This window comes from Chelon labrosus (genome assembly GCF_963514085.1).
Source record: "Chelon labrosus genome assembly, chromosome: 22".
In the NCBI taxonomy this organism is placed as follows: Eukaryota; Metazoa; Chordata; class Actinopteri; order Mugiliformes; family Mugilidae; genus Chelon; species Chelon labrosus.
Window position 1 is genome coordinate 19901459 of NC_140355.1, and position 24224 is coordinate 19925682.

Below are 24224 nucleotides of genomic sequence, written 5' to 3' on the forward strand. Positions count from 1 at the left end.
GTGGAAAGCAGCTTTTTACCCTCAAGAAAAAACCGGAATTACAGCCAAACAAATACATTTCATGTCAGTCTTCAAGTTGAAACACGAGCGCAGGAGTCGTATGTTGGTCGTTTACGTCAAGCGTTCATTCACTGAATGGTGACTCATAGCTGTAATGTATATGCAAATGTGAGTGCATATGGCACGGAAGAAATAATGGGATTGATTGTGCTGCACGATGCGTCTCGCAGCTGTTTTGAGAGGTCCTTGTATAGAAGTGCATCTGCACTACAGAGCTGGAATAAATCTGCTGATACCGTTGGGGCTGCGGTGACCTTTAGAGCGTAGTCGGAGGTGCATTTTATTTTATTTCTGTTTTCAGCTGTCCGACAATGGAAAGCCTCACGCAACTTCCCAGGAAACGTAAATTTATTAGATGCAGTCAAAGCAAAGGTAAACAAAGAAAGCAGTACCCGGGCTATTTCTACTCTTCCTGATTCTGTGTTGTGTCAGAGTCTGTGTTTCACGAATCTCCATAACAAGTCGGTTCAAACAGGGAATGTTTTTAACGCTCAGGTTAGACTCAAATCTCTGTATTTTGAAGGAATGCAATCGCACCGACGGTGACGATGTTGCATAGAAGTTCTTGACTCTTTGTTTTTTGTTGATGCTGCAGCGGCATGTTTCAGTACCACGAGTAAATATGTGGGTTTAGCATTTCAAATGGTGCGTTTCATGGAGACCATCTTTACCTGTGGATTTGCTGTGTTGGTTCAAAATGGCGGCTGTGTTCACGTTAATGAAGTAGTGTGTCAATTCCAACAATGGCGTTGCTCGTTGTTGTACTTGCAGTAGTTGCTGCAGGGTTTAGCAAACTTAGGCCATCATCAAGCTGTAGCGATGACGGGGCAAAACACCTTTCATCGATGTGATTTTTGTGGGCAACAAGTTGGAATGATCTCAACTTTGAGGCAACATGATTGACGCGAAGATCGGTTGAATTCCCCAAAAGTTTGCTGCAGGGATTTTCCGTCCACAACTTTGGTTCTTACCCCCAAAGTCAACGTGCTGATAGCGGGCTTGCAGAGAGCGGGCAACGGCAAAAATGTTTCGGAAACCGGGACGTTTGCAGTGGGGAATATACACCGATGCCTCACAGCGAGAAGGTCCCGGGCCGACTGGTTCCTTTCTGTGTGGAGTTTGCATGTTCTCCCTGTGTCTGCGTGGGTTCTCTCCAGGTACTCCAGCTTCCTCCCACCGTCCAAAGACATGCTGGTTAGGTTGATTGTTGATTCTAATTTGGCCGTAGGTGTGAGTGTGAATGGTTGTCTGTCTCTCTGTGTTAGCCCTGAGATAGACTGGAGACCTGTCCAGGGTGTACCCCGCCTCTCGCCCAATGACAGCTGGGATAGGCTCGAGGAAACCCCCGTAACCCTTCACAGGAACAAGCGGTTACAGAAGATGAATGAATGAATGAATGTGCCAAAGCATTAACCATTATAAACATCAACAACGTGTACAAAATATTGGCGTTTGAGCGTTGTCATTCTGAGAAATCACAATTAAGTCTGGCGAATTTGTTGAAATGGTAAACCCACAAAGGTCTGTGGAGGTTCTCAGTCATCCAGGTCATGGTACATCCAAAAAAGGTTCGAAAAAGGCAACTGGACGTGTAGAGTTTTTTGAGAAGACGTTTCACCACTCATCATCCGAGTAGCTTCTTCAGTTCTAGGGGACTGGTGGGAAGTCTGAGGTTTAAATAGAAATTCTCCAAAGTTTAAACTATTATTCTCCACGTGTTTTAGACAGATACATCTGACAGTGTCTACGTTCACATGGACAATATTTTGGCCTCTTTTCTAACGGTCTGCATTTCCGTCCCTCTACATGTGACAAACAAGTTCAGAAAGTATGGATTTATTCCAGCCAGAGAGGAACGATCAGATCATCCGATAATATTTTCCTACTGAACGGGTTATCAAAGGTTTACCCCGCACCTCTCTCAATCCTAATCTGGTCTGGTTGAGGTGGTTACACGAGTCGTTTTTATTCTAAATATTAATGAAACACTAAAATAAGTGATTTTTACCCTGCACTAAAACGCTGCATGTGTGTTTAACGATGAGCACTCTCCATTGACACGCCTCTGTTTTCCCTCTCCAGTGCCTGAGGATGTCCAAGCGGAGTTTGTTTGTTCGTCTGGTGCCGTGCCGCTGCTTGCGGGGCGAGGAGGAGGCGGTGACATCGCTGGACTACTCCCACTGCAGCCTGGAGACCGTTCCTAAGGAGATCTTTAGCTTTGAGAAGACCCTGCAGGAACTCTACCTCGATGCCAACCAGATCGAGGAGCTGCCTAAAGTACGGCACACCGTGACGTATAGAAACGCTTTGTGGCTGAGGGATTTCCAATGATGCGCTTGAACTTTGATAATAATCTGCGCATGCGATAGGTCAACCATGAATCACTGTACATTATCAATTCACTGTCCTTTTCTCTCTTTCTTCCAGCAACTGTTTAACTGCCAGTTACTCCACCGACTGAGCATGCCAGATAATGACTTAACAGTGTTGCCGGCAGCAATCGCAAACCTCGTCAATCTCAGGGAGCTTGATGTCAGCAAAAACAGTAAGCAAGAATAACCTCTTCTTGTTTTTAAGTGTCTCAACGCTTCCTAATAAGTTGGAAGTAATCACGCTTTAACGACAGGTTAAATGAGCCACACAGAACATGGTGGCGTCAGGTCAGGTGCGTGCTCATACCCGGACACTGACCACAGCCAGCGGCTCGGTTACCTGGTCGTGTTGCCCTGACTGCTATTGACATCAATCAGCGAAGAACGAGAAGAATGAAGTTGCCAGGAAATAGTTGCGTAACCGATATTGTTTTTAGATTGCTTGAGAGATATTCTGAGGTAGAACGCCACAACATGTTTCGTTTGCCTCGTGTTACGTCACCGGGCTGCATTACTCAAACTCTCTGATGTGACGGATAACAAAATGAGACAAGAGCAGACCTGCAATGTGTTACACACTACCTCTGCAGAGCTGCGTAATGGCACGGACAAAACGCAGCGAGACCAAGCGTCATTGAGCTCACGCAAAACCGTGTGACGGCACAAGTGTCTCGTCAGCGGCTCAATAGAGTGGGAAGTGACAACGTTTTGACCTTTGCTGCTGTGATGATGCAGCGTTGAAAGCGATACCACTTGAAGTCCTTTTAATTTTTTTTTTTTGCCTGTTTGTTGAGAACTTTCCGCTGTCGGTGCCGTTTTAGTCTGACATTTAGAACAAGAAGCACCTGCAGAGGAAAGCGTTTGAAAGCTCGCTCTCTTCTAATAGCAGCGGCGCTTATTGTAGAATCAATCAGGTGCTGTTTGAAATATTTCTGTATTTCAAGAAGATCCTGTTGCATGTTCCCTCACAAAGGTTGTGGTTAAGGATGCTCTCTCACCTAGGTTGTCGTAATGAAAACCGAACCCACACACAAAAGCGCTTCAGGAATCACATGCACCTGTCAGCCACTACATTATGACCACTGATGGGTGAAGTAAATAACATTTAAACCATCTTTTGACAGTTTAGTGTTCTGCTGAAACTTTTGGACCTGGCATTCATTGGTGTGGATGTTACTTAGACATGTAGCACCCACCTAGACCAGACCAGGCACCCCCCCTCCCCCCACCCCATAGCAATGACACTCCTTGATGGCAGCAGCCATCCCCAGCAGGATGCAGCCACAAAAACGCTTTAGGAACAACTCAAAAAACATGAAGAACAGCACAAGGTGTTGACCTGGCCTCCAAATTCACCAGATCCCAAACTGATCAAGTATCTGTGGGATGATCCACAGAGGCTCCTCCCCTCAAAGGCCCCCTCACTACCAACATCCTGTTCCCAGACACCACAGGACACCCTCAGAAGGTCCATGTCCATTCTCTGATGAGTCACAACTGTTTTGGAGGTACAAAGGAGACCTACACAATATTAGGAAGGTGGTCATAATGTTATGCCTGATCGGTAATGAAGGGTGTCGAGCAAAAAAAAAAAAATGTTGTTAATCATTTCCTGGTTCCCTTACATCCGAATTTCCTGCTAAACGATGACTAATCTGAAGCCGAGGCGTGGGAATCAAAAACCGGTTCTGACTTAACAAACTGTTTCCAAATTGTTACGATTCATCGGAGTTGTATGCCTCTGACGAGAAGCGCCACTCTGCGCCTTTTGTGAGATGCTTTGACAAGGAAGCGCGGAGAGGAAGAAGCCGTTAAAGGCTTGGATACGTTTCACTAAACAAGGTGTTTGCGGTCAGCGCGAGGCTGCGTTGTCTCCCATTCATTACCTAGACGGTAGACTCCTAACCAGTCGGAATTACTTTCACACGTTGCAATTAGTCTAGATAACGTCGTGGCGGCGGCGGCGGCGTTGTTGTTGTGAAAGTGAAACTCATCGTTCTAGTTGTGTCTGTCATGTTTTCACCATATGCATCCAGATTGTGTTATGATATGGAATGAAGCGTTTGGTCTGGTTTGAAAACCGTGTAGGACTTCCTTTTCCACACAGAAAACTGATCAGGAGTTGATAAGGGAATCGATAAAAATCTAATCCATCCTCATCCAGATTGAGGACTTTATCTTGATTGCCATATCAGCACGAACTGATTCAAGGTGAAATCATAGTGCTCCGAATGAGAGTGAATATAGAAATATAGGAAACCTAAAACACACTTTAAGAGCTTTAACATTAACCCAACTGTCCTCTCAAAAAATAAAAATAAATAAATAATTACACTGCAGGTTGCTGTTGGTGATATCACCGCATAACCTTGAAGCAGGACAGAGAAGGATGCACGCTCAGCAAAACCCTCCTCATGGATAGAGAAAGGTTTAAAAAGGTAGCTCTAATATAAATTAATGATCACAGAGGCGGCCCAGATTAAACAAATGTTGAAGGATGTGGTGGCGTTTTTCAAGAACCAGAGCCGCATGTGCCGCGGCGACGTTATAAGTAGCTTATCCCTCTGCACAAAGCACTCTGGGCTAAGTGTTGTGGACACAAAACAAAGTGGGTGGAAATAAACCTCGCGGCTCGGTCACGTCCTCTTTCCCGCGGTTCTCACGCCGTGGATGTTTGGTGAGAACTCGCAGGCCATCACTCGGAGGGTTTTCTTCTTTTCCTTTCCCCCCCTCTTCCTCTCCCGCTCTTTTACCGTGTCACGGCGAGTGCCCCATCTCTGAGGTTGTTTAGAAAGTGAAAGGTGCAGAGCGGCTCTTAAAATGTACCCCGAGCACACACAGTTCAGACGGAGAGCCCTCCTGCTTGTACTCAACCGTCTACCTGTGTTTAACATTCGCGGAGCTTCACGAGCAAGATGGCTTCGCATTACCCTTCATGTGTTTGACTTTGTCGGGAGTCGTTTATGTTGTGTCAGCGGTAATAAGAAGAGTTGAGATACAACATACGGATGTGGAGTTAATTAGCAAACCACTGCGTCTTACTCTTATCTAGGTATCCAGGAGTTTCCAGAAAACATCAAGAACTGCAAAGTCCTCGCTATTGTAGAAGCCAGCGTGAATCCTATATCCAAGTGAGTACAGCTCTCCTGATAATCTACATTTTGACTTAGTGTTGCATAATGAATGCTGAAGTGTGCTGCTCTGTGCACGTCTGAGTGATGTTTTTGTCTCGTCAGGCTCCCAGAAGGCTTCACTCAGCTCCTGAGTCTGACGCAGCTCTACCTGAACGATGCCTTCCTGGAGTTCTTACCAGCCAGCTTTGGCAGGTCAGGTTCTGCTCTGCTCTGTTCTGTTCTGCTGTTTGGATCAGAAAGGAAATTGTTTGTAGTACAAGATGCTCAGGAAGCCTGTGGTTTTAAGTGTATGCATTGTTGTAAAGCCACACGCTGTAGTTGATGGGGTCATGACACTGACAGGCAAATAATGTACCTCTGGTTAGACAAACAGTAGAGTGAAACTGACACTGAGAAGTGGAGGAATTTTTTTTATATAATATACACTGATCTGCCACAACATTAAAACCGTCTGACATTTAGAACAAGAAGCACCTGCAGAGGAAAGCGTTTGAAAGCTCGCTCTCTTCTAATAGCAGCGGCGCTTATTGTAGAATCAATCAGATCCTGTTGCATGTTCCCTCACAAAGGTTGTGGTTAAGGATGCTCTCTCACCTAGGTTGTCGTAATGAAAACCGAACCCACACACAAAAGCGCTTCAGGAATCACATGCACCTGTCAGCCACTACATTATGACCACTGATGGGAGAAGTAAATAACATTAATAAACATTGACAGTTCAGTGTTCTGCTGGGAAACTTTTGGACCTGACATTCATTCATGTGGATGTTACTTAGACATGTAGCACCCACCTAGACCAGACCAGGCACCCCCACCCCATAGCAATGACACTCCTTGATGGCAGCAGCCATTCCCAGCAGGATGCAGCCACAAAAACGCTTTAGGAACAACTAAAAGAAGAACAGCACAAGGTGTTGACCTGGCCTCCAAATTCACTAGATCCCAAACTGATCAAGTATCTGTGGGATGATCCATAGATGCCCCTCCCCTCAAAGGCCCCCCTTAATGTCCACCCTCTGATGAGTCACCACAAGGGAGACCTACACATTATTAGGAAGGTGGTCATAATGTTATGACTGATCGGTGTAGAAGGACGTAGTTCTGTGCTTTTAACACTCAAAGAGTAGTGAGCACTTTGGCACTTGGAGCCAGTGACCCTACAGTGTTTAAAATCGTATTTATTGATGTCAGTTTATTCTTTCGGTGTACTTCCTGTTTCATAAACGTGACTTCAAGATGTGTTTCATTAAAGGCCATCCGACCAGCGTGATTAGTCACGGCTTTTACCATTCCCAGTTTACACAACAGTCGGTGTTCTACCTTCTGATTACACAAAACATGTAACGTGAGGCTCTCACGTCACCGTCGGCCCCCACCTCCTGTCTGTTCTGTTTGCCAACTTCCTTATTAGCACTTAAAATGCCAGAGGATGTTTAGGTTTGTTGTGTGAAATACCAAAGTAGTAATTGTGACACTGACATGTGTTTTTTTTTTTTTTTTTTTGCTGGTTGCAGGTTGACCAAGCTGCAGATCTTGGAGCTGAGGGAGAACCAGTTGAAGATGTTGCCAAAGTAGGTGTTGTTTTTTTGTTTGTTTTTTTTTTACTTACACATTTTAGACTTTAATGATCCACAAGGGAAGTTGCTTGGTCACAGATGAGTTGCACATAATAAATTGCTCTTAAATGCCACTAGTAAAAAGAAAAAATGGATGTAAGACAGAATTATAATTTAATTTAATTTAATTTATAATAAGTTATAATAAAAAGTTTAATTATTATTATTATTAATTATTATAATTATTATAGTTTAACTTATGAAGGATTATTATTATTATTATTGTTTAACTTGTGTAAAAATTGTATTATTATTAATTAACTTATGCAGAATTATCATTATTTAACTTATGTAGAATTATTATTATTATTATATTTATTATTATTATTTAACTTATGCAGAATTATTATATTATTATTATATTTATTATTATTATTTAACTTATGTAAAATTATTATTATTTAACTTATGTAAAATTATTATTATTATATTTATTATTATTATTATTTAACTTATGTAGAATTATTATTATTATTATTATTATTATTATTTAACTTATGTAGAATTATTACTATTATTATAGTAAATGAAATAACTTATAGTATAATCCACAAATGTACAAGATTTGCATACGTACAAATTTTCAATAAATAGAAACAGAAGTAAATATACACTATATATGCATCCGAATATAAATGATTATGTGCAATAATACGGATGGAGGAGCACTGAAATGAAAAGGATGGAGAGCAATTGTCCACACAACAGACACACAGAGGAGCAGAGGACATTCATGTGTCACGAAGCGTGTCAAGAGTTTTTACCCAGACGTCCTCCTCGCCGCCTCCCTCCCCCTTACACGATTTACTTACGACGATTCACTGTCCTCCATCCTGCCTCTGTTTTTTTATTTATTTTTTTTTTTTTTTGTGCTAGACTCTGTCTCCAGCTCTCAAAGTGAAGTATTAAATTCCACTGTGTTACATAAGAGCCCCCTTCTCTTGGCCGCTTGCTGTGACAGGTTTTATAATCCTCTGCTGAGACAGTGGCGAGGGTTATTTCACCATTAGAGAAAGTAAAAGGGCCACTGGGAGACTATAAAAGCTCCACAAATATTAGAGAAGGCTCCAGGTGATCGTGAAGGAAGTTACTTGCTGCCTTGTGCTGTCTTTTCTTTTCCCCATCATGCTTCGCTCGCTGTCTTTCCCATTTCCTCTGCGAACGTCTGCCTTTTTCCTACTTGCTGAGTTTCCTTTTGTTATCTCTCTCTTTCTCTTTATTTTTATTTTTTTGACTGACGTGCCAGCCGGTGTATAAAGTGCAGTGCAGTCAGTGCTGGAGCTCGGAGCGGATCCTCTCTTCTCGTTGTGTTTACGTGACAGAGGCCAGACCTGTTAAAGCCTGGAGCCCCGACAAAGAAAGGGACTAATGATCGGGAACGTCGCCAGAGCAACGCGCAAGCATCTCTGGGATGTAAACAAATGTGTTCATGCACAAAGGGGGCGCCGTAGAAGTCTTTTCAGGGGCTTCCGTATAGAAAGCGATGCCCACCCTCCCCTCCCCTTCCCAGTGTATAGACGCACACCGTGCACATGCATAAACCAAACGTTCCTCTGTATTTCTAAGAAGGCTGCTGTGTTCTTCACACCGTGGGGGTCATAAGCCTCGGAGCACTCACCTTCTAGACGAGCCAGCGCAGCTCATTCTTACTCCCTCTGTTGTTCTTGCCAACTTTGACGTAAGAATGTGACAAAGCCGGCAAAATGCCCGGTTTAGTAGTCACGATTTTCACATTAGGCGGAATCACCAAGGAGTTTAAATCTTGTATTTATAATTTGCGCCGTGCTTCTTGACATTCTTGTTTTATGAGGGGCACCTGAAAACCAAAACAGACTCCTCAGGTTTCCATTCCTGCACCGACTCGTGTTTTAAGGAGACAAAGTTCACCCCCGCTGTGGATGGGTCAACATAGGATCTCCGTTTTACCCCCTTTCATGGTCTCTTTTGTCAAACATGTGTGATTCAATCTCGCGAAAACATTTGCAAGTCCATATCTAAGACCAGAAGCCTCTCCCTTACTGAGACTGACTTTGTTTTGGTCATGTCAACTTTTAGCTTTAGCTTCTCTTTCCTGTTTCTTTTTATTATTATTATTTGCTTGTTGACGGCGTAGCACTGAACGTGAGCCTGTGACCTGAATGTGGAGCGAGGGAACCGCGGCGCGAGGCTTAGGGGCTAGCGCACGTGTCACATTTTCCATTATTCAAAGCATATTTCTGTCACGCCTGAGCTCTAAAAGGTATTTATTTCCTCATCAAATTATTCGGTGTGTGTGGGGGGAAAGGAGGCCCACACGTATATAAATATATAAATATATATACGCTATTCAAAATACAACATGACAGAAAAATGAAAGGCTTGCTTTTTGAAGCACGTGGCCCACATAGCTTCACGGGGGATTTCTGAAATTCCAACACAATTTTCATCACATGTTTGTGGCTTGATGTTCTCCCTGCTTTATTATTTATTTATTTATTTATTTATTTATATTTATTTGTGACTCCCTGTGTGTCTACAGAAGCATGCAGAAGCTCACACAGCTGGAGAGATTGGACCTGGGGAGTAATGAGTTCACTGAAGTGGTGAGTATGTGTCTGTCTGTCAGAGCTCCAGGGCTCTCTACCTCTCTTGGTGACCTCTCCTCCTCCTCCTCCTCCTCCTCCTCCTCCTCGTTCATTTATCAGCTTCTCCTTCATTTTTCTTTTTAAAAGAAAGCTCTGTTTTTGAGTGCTCATCATGATCACCGTGCAGTAAATACATGCACCGAGCAGGCACTCTCTCACATATACAACTCTGCCACTTAACCTCCTCTCTCTCCTCTCTCCTCTCTCCTCCTGTAGCCTGAGGTGTTGGAGCAGCTGTCTGGAATCAAGGAGCTGTGGATGGACGGGAACAGGCTGACGTTTTTACCTGGGGTATAATTTACTGTCATTCATATACAACCAACTGCAGTTTACGTCACCGAAAACCTGCAAGGAGCGAGCTGCAGCTTGAAAACGCCCCCTCAAAAAAACTGCAGACTTTTGCAGATGCTCTGATAGCAATTAGAAAACACATCTGCAGCTGTCAAGTCGTTATTTTCCTTAAACGTAATGAATAATGCAGCGTGAACAGTCAGAGTTTGGTACACGGGATAATTTTTTTTCCCATCCAAATGCCCAGCTTGTTTGTAACTGGGTCATAATTAAAGCATTAGTTCTGCTGCCAGCATTTCAGCGGCATCGGCTGTAATCACAGTCTGGCCTTCTGTAAGCAGTGATAGCCATTAATCATATTAAACCAAAAAGCGGGAACTGTTTTCCTTCATATACTTTTTTTAGAATAACATCACGTCTAAGACGCTTCCACCTCGCGGCTTTTGCGATGATGTATAACGTCTCCTTTTTTTATTTTATTCTATCTGTCCAGATGCTGGGGACGCTGAAACAGCTCGTCTATCTGGACGTGTCGAAGAACAACCTGGAGATGGTGGACGAGCAGATCTGCGGCTGCGATAGCCTGCAGGACCTCCTGCTCTCCAACAACGCCCTCACGCAGCTGCCCGGCTCCATCGGTGAAGATCACAGCTCAGACACGAACACACGTCTTACACCAATAATCCATCTTTTAGCTGTTTTTAGCTAATTTATTTTTAATTCCTCGGCCTAATCCTCTGGGTTTCCGTGATCTAATTTCCATGTAGCTAAAAGACATTTTCACAAACAGTAAACATCTTAAAAAAAATATATATATATATATCGTTCTTTAAATATTCATAACAGAAGAGGGAGTAATCAGCTGTTTTATGGCATGCAGTATAGTCTCAGAGGTGCACAGAGCAGCAGTAGTCGTGCCGCAAGATTCAACTAAAAGATTCTCTACAAATGACTGCAAGTAAAACATGTTCTTCATGCACGGATGGAAACAAATGGGAGGAACTTAAAGGAATAAAATTTGCATAAAACTGTTGACGAGACTTTGTTTTTTACGATTCTTATTGTATTAATAATTACCGACTTGTTTTCATCCCCTGTGGCCAACCCAGCCTAATGAAATCAGATGAGTCCACTGCTGTCGATATCAGGGTTGATTACTACCGAACCTATTACTGTATCGATGACCTTATGAATGAATCTAATTACCTGCTATAATGGATGCTCCTCTCTGTGGCTGCAGCGGCAAGCGATAGTCAATACCCTGCCCTGAGCTGCTGTATTCATCTCTCTAATCCAATCATCCCGTTTCCCGATTCCCCTCCTCTCTTGTCATTTTTAGGCTCCTTGAAGAAACTGACCGCCCTCAAAGTGGACGAGAACCAGCTGATCTACTTGCCCGACTCCATCGGAGGGTGAGCGTTTTTTTGTTTTTTGATATCGGCCCAAATAAACCCCCCCCCCCCCCGAGATCAGCGTGGATTATTTTATTTTTTTTATCCGCGCTCCACTGATCTCATAGAACGTCTGTCTGGATAAATCAGATATTCCCGTAAAAACATAATGTGTCCCGGTGATTTATTTGTTTTGGTCCGATTGCTGATGGTATTGAGTAAGCTGGTAATGGGCACTGATTATGAAGACTGAACGGGCAGTAATTGAATGTCACGCCGAGCTGATTTATGTTTTGCGTTATTGCGGAGGGGCTCGCGGTAATCCTCGGCTTAATGACCCTCAGTCACAACACCGACAGATTAAATCAGACCTTTTGTCCGACAGGTGAGCCCCTCAGACTCTCTTGTCGCGTGACACGGCGCAAAGATAAACCTCCTTCTTTATTTAATTAGTCCGCTCCAGCATCTGTGAGAGAGACAAATATGTGTTAACTGACCAATAAAACTGCAGCTGCACAGTTTTGCTTATTGTTTCCAAACAGCATCAATTATCCCTTATGGTAGAACGAGTCTCCTTGTGTACTCTGACACAGATTATGTCACAAAGCTCATGATTAAGCTTAATCCCATGCCAAGGATTTTCGCTTTGGCGAGCTCATTTATTATATATTTTTTCCCCCCCACTTATATGTAGCTGATTTATTTATTTTATTCAGCGCGCTGCAGATGCACCGTGTTGTTTCCCCCTCTACTTTTGTATTCGGCAAGCAGAGGGTCAAATCCGGTTTTGTTTTGGAGTTTGATGGCGCAGCAACACATTAGCTGTCCTCGAGGTCAGACTTCCTTTTTCGTTCATACAAATCCCCTGAATGCATTCACAGACACATATATATATAAATATATTTTCTTTTTTATTCAGCAGAAATCTCTGGCTGCAGGTTTTTAAATGTTGCCGTATTTTAAATAAATTATGTCCCACGAAGCTTTTGGGACGCGTCAAGTGTTGTACTTGCACCCTGTGTGGTGTCTGTAAAAGTTGATCTCAGTTCCTGTTGTTCTCTGGTGTGTTTGAACGTGTGCGTTACCACGGCGACACTTAATCATGCATGACTTTAAGTGAGCCTTGATGTAATTTGAATTTTTTTACTAATCATGTATATTACTATATTACTTAGACTTACACCTAGACCTGGATAGACTTCATTGACTTGGTCACAGTAGCTCGATTGCACATTAAAAAGATTAAAATAAAATAAAAAGGTGAATACATAAATAAAAGGCAATAGTATAAGCCAGTGGTTCCCAAACTTTCTCTGCTGGGCCCCCTTTGGTGCATAAGAAAATCTTCACGCCCCCTCGCTAGCAGTGTCCTTTACTGATTCATTCATTCCATCTAGAGTACAGGTGTCAAACATACGGCCCGGGGGCCAAAAGTGGCCCACCAGAGGATCTAATCAGTATGAATTTGCAAAAAAGTGCAAAAATGACATAGAAGACTGCAATCTTTCAATGAAAATAACCGCTGTCCCTAATTTGTCCACTGTTTTAGTCAGAGAAATGGACAGAACGTAACACTGAGACCCAGGACTAAACAGCAGACGGCAATGTGCCCAAATTGCACTCATTCTTTTAAAGATAGTTTATTAAATTTAAACAAATTCTTCTAATTAACTTTTCTTCTTTGCACAAAACAAATGGTAAAAACTTGGAGTTGTTGTTACTTGTAGGTTATTATGCTGTTATGCTACTGATCTGGCCCGCTTGAGATCAAATTGGTCTGTATGTGGCCCCCGAACTAAAATGAGTTCCTGATCTAGAGGGTGACACGGGAATCAATTGTCGCTCCCATCCCATCCCGAGCCCACAGAAATACTCCCGTTATATCCCGACCACGTGAAAAATCCTGTCCCGCAAAATCCCAAGAGAAAGACTCCCAAATCCCGTCCTGGTCCCTATGTCGTTATCTAAAGCTGGGCGCACTCACCGCATTGCAGCGTCATTTTTTTTTATTTAAGCTCCGTCCTCCGTCCCGGTCCCGCCCGCTCCCGTTGATTATTTCCTCTATCCTGTCCCGATCACGTTACCAACAGTGAAATTGACTCCCGTGGGAATACTGTGACCCGTGGGAGTCCTGAGAAATTGGCTCTGCGCCCCCCCTGGGGGTCGCGCCCCCCACTTTGGGAACCACTGGTATAAGCAAAAAAAATATACAAGATTTGAATATATAGAAATAGAAATAGAAATACATTGGAAGGATAAGTGATGATGTGCAATAATATGGATTCTTCTGTCCAGTTTGACATTTTAACATTGAGTATCTATGACAGGCCAGCGGGCCAGACCAGTAACATAATAGTCCTGGGTCTCAGTGTTGTGTTCTCTTTCCAAAACAGTGGACAAATTAGGGCTAGCAGTTTGTTTTATTGAAGAGTTGCAGCGTTAATTTTAATTTTCAGGCCAGATTAGACCCTCCGATGGGCCGCTTTTTGCCCGCGGTGCCGTATGTTTGACACCTGTGGTTTGTGGGCATTGACTTCTATTTGGAGCCTGCCTCGAGTGGCCGTGTTAGGAACTACACCTCAGCGTGAACTTCCCTTTTTCAGCATCAGAGGTTCGCGGCTTGGGCCAGCACAGCAGCTTTGATTTATAAAGTGTCATGTCTGTCACTTGGCAGCAGCAGGGTCAGGTGTTGGTTTGTAGCTTCACATGAGCGGCGGCCTGCGAAAAAGGTTATATGCACGCAGTATTATTAACACTGAGAAATGGTGTGTTCCCTAGCAAACCTTCTGTAACTTATATTGTGCACTCTATTCGTACTTTAATCGTGTTATCTCTGTGTCAGGCTGACGTCTATAGATGAGCTGGACTGCAGTTTCAACGAGATCGAATCCTTGCCCTCTTCCCTCGGCCAGTGCGTCAACATCCGAACCTTCGCCGCCGATCACAACTTCCTCTCCCAGCTTCCCCCCGAGGTGAGCGTTCGCATCAGCGGCCCTGAATATATCCGCCTGTCCGCGTGCTCGGTCTACAACGGCCGGCGTTGTCTTGTCTCGTCTTGTGGCTGAGTCCTTGGGTTTGTTTTCTCCCCCCACGCGCGCAGATGGGCAACTGGAAGAATGCAACCGTGCTGTTTCTACATTCCAACAAGCTGGAGTCTTTGCCTGAGGAGATGGGTGACATGACGAAGCTGAAAGTCATCAATCTCAGCAACAACAAGTGAGTCTGGACGGGTTGCATGCATGAAGAGGGTCAAATATAGAATTTTTTTTAAGTCCAGTTAAAACCACTTCCTGGCTCTAAAGTCTGAACTGTGAAGATTTAGTGGGTCATCTATTTGAGAAATACTACTTTTTATTATATGTTATAGTGTCCTTATATCAATTAAACATGGAAATTATCAGCTGATTAGTCAATAACACAAAAAACTACCACTACTTGCAGTAATTTTTGTTGTTTTTCAAAGCCCTGATTGATATCTTAATCAGTTTTGTGATTTATTTGACATCATATGTGACCTTTTTTTTTTTTCTGTTGCCGCTGCAGGTTGAGGAACCTTCCCTACAGCTTCACTAAACTTAGCGAGATGACTGCGATGTGGCTGTCTGAGAATCAGGTAAGGCCGCGTGTATTATGCATAAAGGTCTAGCAGAAGGCGACCACAATGGCGGCGGCCTACGTGACTCGCCGCAATTTTGGCTGTAAACGAAGAAGCCAGGCCATGGAGCTCACAGGAAAGCGCATCTAATATGCAGTAAACCACTTCCAGGACATTTGAGCTAAACATGCCAAATGGCAATGCGGGTCAGACTCGGTGACACCTTAAACTCTTTGTCAGAAAACCTTGTCTTTGCCTTTGAGGCTTGTTTACGGAGAGCAGAGTGGTATTCTAGACAATAAACGTGGAAGAGTGATTGCGAAATTCTTGCAATTTGAGCTTGACACAGCCCCCCCTGACAGAAGACGAGCCTGTTAGAGGTGGAAACATTTGGTTAGCGGGAGAGGTTTCAGTATGCTATGGCACGATAAGGTGTGAGAAGACTCTGCGGGCCTGTATTCGTGCAGCGCAGTGTTTGCTTTGTCCAACTTATAAAATATTTCCAAATTTCAGTCTGACTCTTGCTGCACTCAAATCAATTATTCATGCCTTTACCTCCTCCTGGCTGGACTCCTCCGAAGCTCAAATGCCTTGAAATATTGTTCCTGGAAAACTGCAGCCGTTTCAAAATGCTGCAGGAAAAACTGTAGAATCAGCCGTGGAGCCCTCGTCTATGCTGTCCTGGCCTCGGGGGCCTGTTAAAGTGACCCCCAAAATTAAATATACATGGTTTTCCTCTCACCTGTGGTTATTTTTTTAGACATCTCGACCGTTTTTCATGTTCTCAAGATGCCATGTTTTGGAGATTTCTGCCAGGTCGTGATTTCCTATTTCAGCTCTTCTCGCTGTCCGCCTAGTAGACATGTAGCACCCACCTAGACCAGACCAGGCACCCCCTACCCCATGGCAATGACACTCCTTGATGGCAACAGCAATGACACAGACACACACACAAAAACACTTTAGGAACAACTCAAAAAACAACACAAGGTGTTGACCTGGCCTCCAAATTCACTAGATCCCAAACTGATCAGGTGTCTGTGGGATGCCCATTAAGGGACCGCTTGTCTTTCATTACTTGTCTCCTACAAGTCAACGTATAAATAAATCAATAAAAAAGGTTTTCTTTCCTTTTCTTTATTTGCCACGCCGCAGAGCGAAGCCGAGAAACTCCGGGACTCTCTCAGAGAAGCTGACTTGCAGATAGCACACTCAAACCTACTTTTTTTTTTTTTTGTCTCCCCCACAGTCGAAGCCCCTGATCCCTCTCCAGAAAGAGGAGGTTGCCGAGACTCGCAAAACCGTGCTGACCAACTACATGTTCCCCCAGCAAACCAGGACGGAGGACTGTGAGTACCCTGCACACAAAAAAGCTCCTCTTTTATATTCATGCATGAGTCATTTGGCAGAACGTCTCCGCTAATCAGGTTGAGTTTTTCTGGATGAACTTCGCCGTCACAAAGACTACAAGTACCATCTCTATCCTCGCTACAAAACCTGCGCTACCGGGATCCCTAAATGCATATTTTATCCCCGCCACCTGAGACCGAGGCCGCACCAGAAACTCTAGTTGCCGTCTCCTTGTCAAGCATCTGTTTGTTTAGTTTGGTTTCTTGTTACACTAGAGAGCTAGCTCTGACCCCGTTGCACCTAAGCTTGGGAGTAATTAGCGGGTTAAGATGTACGCGAAACGCCCATTAGTCAACACCTTGGGTTTTTGGAGTCGACGTCAGAGATGTCGCACCACAAAGAAAGCCTTTTTCTGTTCGCTAATCGTCTCCTTTATTACATTGTCCCCGTTAATCGACCGAAAGAGCTTCGTCTGTTTCCCTCGTGTTTTCCTGGGAAGCTGGAATTCGTCACAACCTGACTGCAGTTATTATATTTTACAACTTGTTGATACGGAAAGCGCACACACACACACACACACACACACACACACACACAGACACACACACACACACACACACTCTCACCGGGTGACTCATATTATCCACTGTGCATTCACGCTCCGCCATGGCGTGTTAAGTTGAACCAGAGTTCTTGATACGATCTGCCCTCAGCTGATGTTGACCGAGAACCAAATTGAGCTTATCAAAAGATTTAGCCACATGGTACGGAGCACTCTGTACACACTGGGGTTTCTCTTGCGTTTCTAAATCAAGGGGCTAGGAGCTTTTAACACAGGAAACCACACTGATTGGCACTTTGACGTGTCAGCAGCAGCTTTAAATGATTGTCTCTGTGCATGTCTGTGCTCAAATGAACTTTGGCACGCGTTTATTTTACACCGTTCACCGACTACGGGCACGACAGAGCGAAGTTTGGCAACGCTTTAATATTTTAACGAAAGCGAAACTTCCTACACAGACATGAAACTATTCTCACGGCCGCAATCGTCTTATTTCCCTCTTGCAAACGTGTAACAGTTCTACAGAAGCGACAGTGGAAAAGTGACATGCTTTTTGTTGGGTTGTTTTGAAGTTCAAGGGGTTAACTCCTGATTTGCAAGTTCCTCCACAGCTCCCTTCAGTTTACTGGCATGCCTCCCTGTTGTCTGTGCGCCACCTTGTGGTCAAACGTGTATGAAGCGATCACAGTCGTCGGGGTGGGGAGGAGGGATGGGGTATGCCCAAAGAGAACTTTAATTAAAAATAATAAACAAATCTGATTGCAGACATCCAGAACTCCGACTCCGAGAGCTTCAACCCGGCTCTGTGGGAGGAGCAGCGCAAACACAGAGCTCAGGTGGCCTTCGAGTGCGACGAGGACAAGGATGAGAGAGAAACGCCCCCGAGGGTTAGTTGCACTCATTTGTTTCTGTTCACTTAACTGGGAAATGAGCAAACAACAACAGCAGCGGTGACATGATTTGACGAAACGCCTCTGAAGTATTTCTCGGCAACAAATCTTCCCCCCCTTTGTTGTTGTTGTGTCATGTGCAAAATCTCTCGTTTGCTGTGTTCTGCAGCATTTGTAATAAAAGGTAGGAGAGGGATATTAATCTAGCCTGATACCTTTAAAGGAATATTCACATTAACACTGATTGATTTCTTAAATCAGGTTGCAGAAGATATTTCTTTAACCCAGTTGAAATCATTTCACAGTAACAGTTTACATGGACGCTAAATAAAATGGTCTGGTAAGGTGGAGCTCTGTGGAGCATCCAGTCTTTGTTGACAACTCTGAATTCATTCAATAGAAGAAGACGGAGATCAAGATGGAGCCACATTAATCGGAGTTTGTTTTTCTGCCTCCATCTTTTAATCCCTCCTGGAATTTTTTATTTTTTTGTATCCCACTTGGAGTAAACATGCTCAGAGAGACTGGATGTATTCCAACTAGAGAGAAACAATCAGATCAAGTGTTTACATGGTTATTAGGAGCTGATATTTTCCTATTGAACTCATCCTAATCTGATTTAAAACTCCTTCTGATCACATCAATCTGTTCTGATTAGCGTGGGCACATGATGGTTAATGCTGCATCTGGGTGGACATCTCCCAGTCTTGCAAACAGACAGGGCAACAGCTAAGGATGATTTCAGTATCCATTAATCTTCTGATTTAGTTACTAAATTAAGAAATCTTAAAGATTTTATGAAAACAAAGAAATACAGTAGGGAAGCACCGAATATTTGACCACCGAGAAATTTCCGAAAGCGAAAACCGAAACAACACGGCCGAAACAGGATGTAGTGATGCCGCAAGCAAAAACCTGCAGCCAGCAGGGCATGTCTGCTGTGTGGACGTATTTCAGTATATAAAGTATTATATAAATATTATATGTGATACCCAACTGATAGCGATTTGCATTTAATATCTCACCTGAACTCCAAACATCCAAACAAGGAAGTTTCCCAGTGTTGGTGCCAGGGCAAAAGGAGTGCCCACGACGTCGATCGCGATGACCGGTAGATCGCGAAGGCGTGCCATTAGAGAAAAAAAGAAATGTTTTAAATGTTAGTCATTTATCTCCTGCACCTCCAAAACAAACAGACAAACGTTCATCTTTTTGTTTGACTACCGTCTTTCTTAAAGGGACAGCGCTATTTTTCTAAGGGTGCAGTTTTCAGTTTCGGCCAAGAATTTTCATTTCGGTGCATCCCTAAAATCCAGTTCAGTAGCTCTCTGGTTCTCTGGTTTGGAAGTAATAAAAATAAAAACTATAGCAGCAATACAGAATAAAATCTACCATATATACAGTATTAGTACAGTGCTGTATGAGAGTGACCTGGATATAGAACAGTAAACTAGTATGTATAAATTTGTCTATAGAGTGCAGAGAATAGGGAATTAATCAATGAATTGGCAAATTAGAAGTCAAGTTAGAAGTCATCTTTATATGCATGTGTTTGTTTTTATCCCTGAAGGAGGGAAACCTGAAGCGGTACCCGACGCCGTACCCCGAGGAGCTTAAGAACATGGTGAAGACGGCCCAGTCGGTGGCTCACAGGCTGAAGGAGGACGAGTCCAGCGACGAGTCTGGGAAAGACCCGAAACCCGTAGAGAGGAACCACATCGGCGTGCAGGACGTGGGAGTTAAGGTTAGCTGCAGCTGAAGTTTATATATCTCTTACTTGGAAACAAATCAGCCACTTTCATTTCTGGTATTTCTTTAGTTCCTCTTTAATATTGTTTTTTTTAAAATCATATCTTGAGCTCGTGGATTTGTTGTTTGCGCAGGTGATAGAGGCCCCCCGTTCCAACGGCGTCGCGACAGACCCTCAAGTGTCCTCCAACTCCTGTCTCCAGAATTCCTCCGCGCCCGAATCAAAAGACACTTCCGAGTCTTACAGCTCCCAGAGAATCCCACTGAAATCCTCAGAGGGCTCCATGATGAACCACGAGGACACTCTGGAGGTAGACGACTCGAAATTATCCCGCGAGAAATACAGAAAGTGCATGATTGAGGTTTGATTTGAAATAACAGACGGCTTAAAGGAAAGTGTTGTCTTTGCATTCAGGACTCTGAGGAGCTGTCGGATGAAGAAGAGGAGATGAAGATTGCGGAGATGCGGCCTCCTCTTATTGAGATCTCCATCAACCAGCCTAAAGTAGTGACTTTAAGTAAGGATAAAAAAGGTAACATTTAGTTTGAGCCGTTAACGATAAAGATAAACATAAAAACTCAACGTCCGGATGCACTAACGGAGATGTTTCTGCTTGACAGACGACGGGAAAGACGCTGACTCTCTGCTGGATGACACGGTGGCCAACAGCAACCAGAACAACAGCAACTGCTCGTCGCCATCGCGCATGTCTGACTCCGTGTCTCTGACCACGGACAGCAGTCAGGACAACTCTCTGTGCACACCCGAGCGAGAGGCGAAGATGCCTTTCCTGCCAAAAAGCCGGTTAGTTAACTTCTTGTAAATTAAACAAAAAGAAGCGTGTTCCTTTGTTCTCTTTGCAGCAAAATCTGACGCTTTACTGCAATAAATGTGCTCGTTTCAGGCAAGAAGATGAGAATATGAACCAGCCGAAAGACACCACCCCTCTCCTGCATAACGGCAACGGCTCTGAGACGTCCCTCCAGGCTTTGCTGAAGTCCCAGCAGACGCCGCCGGAGAAGATGGGCGACTACGACCTGTCCATGGAAGCCAGACTGGCCTTCATCGAGAAGGGAATTAACAACGGCATGGGGGACGCTTACACCAAGTGGGACCAGATCAATATGAACGTGACCGACAACATGGTTCAGCTGGGCGAGAACGGCTCGGTGGCCGTGGGGGACTTGAACGGCAAGCAGGGTTACGGCAACGACAACGTGGACCACTTGCAGAATGGAAACCAGCAGGCCGGCGACTGCATCGGCAGCCAGGCCATGAGAGTGGAGACATCTGCGGTGCACGTGGCCTCGACGGGCGTGACGGCCTGCAGCGACATGTCTCTGTCTCGCAGCACGGAGGAGCTGTCTCCAGAGAAAAGGTGCCATCCCCCGCAGGTGATGAAGTCTCACAGCATCAGCAACATGGAAACCGGGGGCATGAAGCTGTACGCGTTTGAAGGGGATGACGACTCCTATGAAATGGCAGCAATGACTAGAATGGCAGGGGCCGGCCCAGGGCCAGGAGGTCAGGGGCAAAGCATCGTCAGGAGCAAGTCGGCGGGTCAATTACTCAATGACCAGACTCTCCTGGTCTACCCCGGCTCTTCTGCGTCCTCCTCAGACCTCCTCTCCTCTTCTAAGCCTCCCGCCAGCACCAGCAGATATCCAGTTTCCTCCAGCATGGCCATGGGAATACCCCCTCCTCAGTACAATGTACAATACACGAGCAGCGCCGTGCCGAAGGATGGCCTCTGGTCTCAGAGGACGCCCATGCCGCCCGAGCACCAAGGCTACCTCCCTCCTCCCCCACATTCACTAGCCAACACCAATTACTCAAACCGTAATCAGGCACCTCCTTACCCTCTGCAGCCCCAGCAAAGGGGGCCTCCCATGGCTCCCAAACCTCCTGTGGACATGTGGGCGAAAGAGAGACTTCACTCTACCGGTGGCCAGCCTCGAAGCAGCACTCTGCAGAGGCAAGGCAGCAGCGCCTCCACAGCCTCCATGGGCGACCCGAGGCGCATGCAGTTGCCCGACGGGGAGTACATGACGTACAGGGACATTCACACCCTCGCCAGGGGGCCGCTGGCGATGAGCCAGGCCATGCACAGGCCCCTCTCAGCTCGCACTTACAGCATCGACGCGCCTGGAGCTTCCAGGCCGGTCGGCGCCAGGCCACAGCCCCACGAGCTTCCAGAGAGAACCATGTCCGTGAGCGATTTCAACTACCAGCACAGCAGCCCCAGCAAGAGGCCCAACACCAGGGTGAAGTCCGAGCACTCGCTCCTGGACGGGCCAGGACCGGGGCCGGGAGGAAGGGTGCCAGTGGACTGGAGGGACCAGGTGATGCGGCACATCGAAGCCAAGAAAATAGAAAAGGTAAAAATTTGTCGTATATGTGAAATGTTTGTCTTCTAATTCATTATTAAAGTTTCAGGGTTAAATTGTGACTCGAGCAAGCAAGCTTTAAACTTTTGTTTACACATATAAAAGAAAAAATCACAGCGGTTGGTTTTATTTGTCCTGGATTGGAGATATCTTTCTGAGCTTTGTCCTACAAATAATTAAACTGATTTTTTGCAGAAAGACTCTCTCTAGAAATCCGTGCAAATAAAACCAAAACTGTCTCCCCATGATTTTTCTGGGGGTGAATCAATCCTTTCAGCCTACTAACCCATCTTTATGCAAAATATCTGATTCATTGCATGTTTGTCTTTTATTATGCCGTAAACCTTCTCGTTGTGTCTCCTGTGTCATTTCATCTGGTGGATTGCATGGCCACCACTGACATGTCGGGTCGGTGCCGTTCGTTCCACGTCATCAGAGCGCGCTGTCTCGCTCCTATAATTCCAATAACGCTCCGCTGAGCTGGTCTCACTACGGCAGCTGTAGGGATATGCATGCCAGCCAAGGGTCCCTGGTGTTTAGCGCCAGGGACGGACAGCCCTACGGAGCTCTGGGCTTCTGTGTGAGTACTGTGAACTTGTAGTCGGCCTCAGCAGCTCAGCTCTTACTAAGCCAGTCCCCTTGCTAGTTTCACATCCTTTAGAAGATAAGGAAATGTCTGTTTCCTTCTCTCCTCGATGTTGAGAAGTGATCGCAGACCCTCAGAAGGATCTTTCACATGTCCTTTTATAGGCAAGTGAAAGACAAAGGTTTCTCAACATCGGGTTTCTCTTCGCCATAAACCCTGTTTGGTGCTTGAGTGAAAAATAGATGGGTTCTAGTTTCTGTGTTTCTCTTAATTTAATGGAGGTTGAGCTGTTTTAAAAGGGGTCCGTTGTCTCAAATTGGCAACCTACAACTTACTGGACCTTAAACCGATTTAGAAATGGTTTAAAAATCAAAGTCTGTATGTAAAAGATGAACGTAGACATACAAATTTGGACAGGAGAGAGGAGCTAGGGGTAGATATCTATAGATATGTCAATCAAACATTAATTATTTAGTATTTCATGAATGAGAGTCTGATCTAGTCAGGTTCTTTTTTTTAGCTTCCCTTTTCAGACGAGGTTGTTGCGTACATCTTTTATCCACAGTTGATGCCAAAAACATTTACTAGAAGTAGATTTGTCTAGTTAAAGTTGACGACTAGGGGTGTAACGATACACGGTACGTACCACGATACATTATTATTACTTTGTTTTTGTTTAATTTACAATTAATCTTGAGTAGGAGTCCTTTCTTTCTTACTCAGACTTGCAAAGCAGACAGCCTTTTGGATTATAGTATTTTTAAGGCTATGGAGTATTTTTCAATCAGTTGGTGTATCGTTACACCCCTACTGACAAACCCAAGTGTAACCCTTAGCTTTGAGTTTACGAGCAAAAAATCTTATTATTTTTTTTCTCACTTCAAATCTGCTTTAATTCGTCACATATGGACCCAAACGACCCCTTTTAAACCTGCCGGCCTCTTGAACGTCATAATCAGTGTCCCTGTGCGTTACCATCCCCTGCCGCTCCACCCTCCTGTGATTGTAAAGCACCTCCGAAACCCTCATTTTCTCCTCCTCTGACTGCTCTTCAAATCCTTATTTTGCTCATTCCTCATCTTCGCTGCAATTTCTGATCACTTCAGAGTCGCTTCGTAAGCTCTCACTTTGTGCGATGAAAACGGTTTGTGACAGGTAAGTGGTGTGTAAGTAGTATAAGTGTAAATGATTTAGCAAGTGGGTGTTAGAATCTGTCGTCGGTGGAAAAAAAAAAAAAAGGTTTCCCCCCCCTAAAGCTGTGCCTTCTTAATGTTTAAGATTGACTTGATGTCCAGAAAGCTAATATTCATTAGTTCCTGTAGTTTAATCTCTGTTTTAATTATCCTAATGAGATGTGTGTTTCCCTTTTTCTATCTTCTAAATCAGCACCTCACTCCTTAGTGTCATTACCAGACATGAAATACGTTTGTGTCAGCCTATTAATGGCCTGGTTAATGAGGTTTGAGTACATTGTTGATTATAGTCACTGTCTTTCCTTTCAGGATGATCCATTTGTTTCCCAAGGGCCACAGAGCTACACCCTGGACCCCCACAGAAAAGTAGGTTCAGTACTTAAAGACAGCAACCACCATTATATTGTATAACTTGTGTATTAA

The 24224-nt window shown here is 44.5% G+C and overlaps 1 protein-coding gene across 4 annotated transcripts in view; it reads left to right on the top strand.

Annotated features, from left to right (window-relative positions):
- erbin (erbb2 interacting protein) overlaps positions 1 to 24224 on the top strand; it is a 52965-nt gene that overhangs the window by 24491 nt on the left and 4250 nt on the right. For 2 of the 4 annotated variants that reach the window (XM_084572057.1, XM_084572056.1), the window contains 21 exons: positions 2143 to 2337; positions 2488 to 2605; positions 5485 to 5563; positions 5669 to 5758; positions 7081 to 7137; positions 9701 to 9764; positions 10023 to 10097; positions 10591 to 10735; positions 11437 to 11509; positions 14331 to 14460; positions 14589 to 14704; positions 15032 to 15101; positions 16333 to 16432; positions 17761 to 17882; positions 19456 to 19629; positions 19769 to 19945; positions 20050 to 20167; positions 20256 to 20439; positions 20540 to 22013; positions 22459 to 22602; positions 24111 to 24167. In XM_084572057.1, coding sequence (XP_084428183.1) covers positions 2152 to 2337; positions 2488 to 2605; positions 5485 to 5563; positions 5669 to 5758; positions 7081 to 7137; positions 9701 to 9764; positions 10023 to 10097; positions 10591 to 10735; positions 11437 to 11509; positions 14331 to 14460; positions 14589 to 14704; positions 15032 to 15101; positions 16333 to 16432; positions 17761 to 17882; positions 19456 to 19629; positions 19769 to 19945; positions 20050 to 20167; positions 20256 to 20439; positions 20540 to 22013; positions 22459 to 22602; positions 24111 to 24167 — 3753 coding nt within the window. In that variant the 5' untranslated portion in view covers positions 2143 to 2151. The remainder of the gene's footprint in view (positions 1 to 2142; positions 2338 to 2487; positions 2606 to 5484; positions 5564 to 5668; positions 5759 to 7080; positions 7138 to 9700; positions 9765 to 10022; positions 10098 to 10590; positions 10736 to 11436; positions 11510 to 14330; positions 14461 to 14588; positions 14705 to 15031; positions 15102 to 16332; positions 16433 to 17760; positions 17883 to 19455; positions 19630 to 19768; positions 19946 to 20049; positions 20168 to 20255; positions 20440 to 20539; positions 22014 to 22458; positions 22603 to 24110; positions 24168 to 24224) is intronic. The other 2 variants (XM_084572058.1, XM_084572059.1) reach the window with 2 other exon arrangements.